This window comes from Austrofundulus limnaeus, unplaced genomic scaffold (genome assembly GCF_001266775.1).
Source record: "Austrofundulus limnaeus strain Quisiro unplaced genomic scaffold, Austrofundulus_limnaeus-1.0 Scaffold2281, whole genome shotgun sequence".
In the NCBI taxonomy this organism is placed as follows: Eukaryota; Metazoa; Chordata; class Actinopteri; order Cyprinodontiformes; family Rivulidae; genus Austrofundulus; species Austrofundulus limnaeus.
Window position 1 is genome coordinate 4,900 of NW_013954683.1, and position 1,390 is coordinate 6,289.

The window sequence follows — 1,390 nt, forward strand, 5'->3', positions numbered from 1 at the left end:
CAATTTTTGTTAACATTTTAGTCAAAACACTATATTTGCGTTTTTCTCCTTGTACAACTTTTGGACTTAATCCTCGTTTCGATGTGATGGGTCACATTTTTTGTTTTTTTGCTTTGAAAGTGGATCAGAAAGATAACTTTTTCGTAAATAATGATAGTTTTACCTTTAATGTTCATTTAAAATAAGAGRCAGGATTCAAACACAAACATTGAAACAGTAATCTTGATCATTTTTCTCTGTTTAATTTCAGAATAACTTTCAGTTTAATAGAAACAGAATCTTTCCGTTTTTGTCCTCAGACGAATCGTTCCCGATGAGTCAGAGAAGTTTCCCTCCTTCGTTCTGGAACAGCTCCTTCCAGCCGTCGGTCTCCTCCYCCCTGGGCGGCGCTCTGTCGGCGCCCCACGCGGAGCTTTCTTTTTCCGGGGACCCGTACTCCTCGGCCTCCCTGCACAGCCACCTCCACCAGCCCAGCTCGGACGCTTGGCACCCGTCGCACCACCATCACCACCACCACCACCACCCGTACTCGCTAGGCGGCGCCATCGGCACGCAGAGCTCGGCGTACCCCCGCCCCGGCGTCCACGAGATGTACGGCGCGGCGTTCGACCCGCGCTACGGCTCGCTGCTGGTGCCGTCGGTGAGGTCGCACCACCGCCTGGCGTCCGGCAGCTCGGTGCCGGGGCCCAGCTCCCTGCCCTGTGAGCTCGGGAAGGGGGAGTCGGGGACCGGGTCCTCCTGGAGCGGCGCTTTCACCGGWGCCGGAGCAGAGATCGGACTGAATGTTGACACAGGTACCCCTCAGATATTACAGAAGGAATGCACTTTCTCCATGTAGAGTTGTAAGTATCTTACCTGCAGCAGGGCGTGATCAGAATGACTTCAGTTTGAAAGAAGGAGGAGCTTGAAGATGATCGTCTATTTACACAAGATAGATGTTGACATTATGCGATGGGATTTTTTTAAAATAACGGACTCCAACCAAAACTAGAGAATTGTCTTTTTTGGTGTTTGGAGTTTTAGGTTTATTTACTCTACACAAGTCTAACAAAAGTCTGCAGAATCTGTTGCTGAAGAGAAATGATAAACAGGATTGGTGGGCACCAGCTCACTAAAGCACAAATCCTCTAATTGCGGACCTAAATATTTCGTTTGTGCTTTAGCGGTCTTACTAATTTTTATAATTCATAAGCAGATTTGCGCTTTCTAAAATTAAAATGCAGTACCGCTACTAACTAATTATCTACCAGTCTTTATTATGTTGAACAGATGAAGGTATGGCTGTCAATGAATCACAACACATGTGATCCCCCTCCCAGATAAACACACTTATTGGAAAGGTATACATCCTCGCTGACTGTTGCTTTCAGCCACGGCTCTCATTTCCCAC

At 47.3% G+C, this 1,390-nt stretch overlaps 1 protein-coding gene across 1 annotated transcript in view; it reads left to right on the forward strand.

The window, feature by feature from the left end:
- The window catches only part of vgll2a (vestigial-like family member 2a), a gene marked incomplete at its 5' end in the record, with an annotated part of 5,397 nt that extends 4,214 nt beyond the window's left edge, over positions 1 to 1,183 (forward strand). The window contains 1 exon segment of the mRNA XM_014034756.1: positions 300 to 1,183. Coding sequence (XP_013890210.1) covers positions 300 to 838 — 539 coding nt within the window.
- Positions 1,184 to 1,390: the final 207 nt, after the last annotated feature.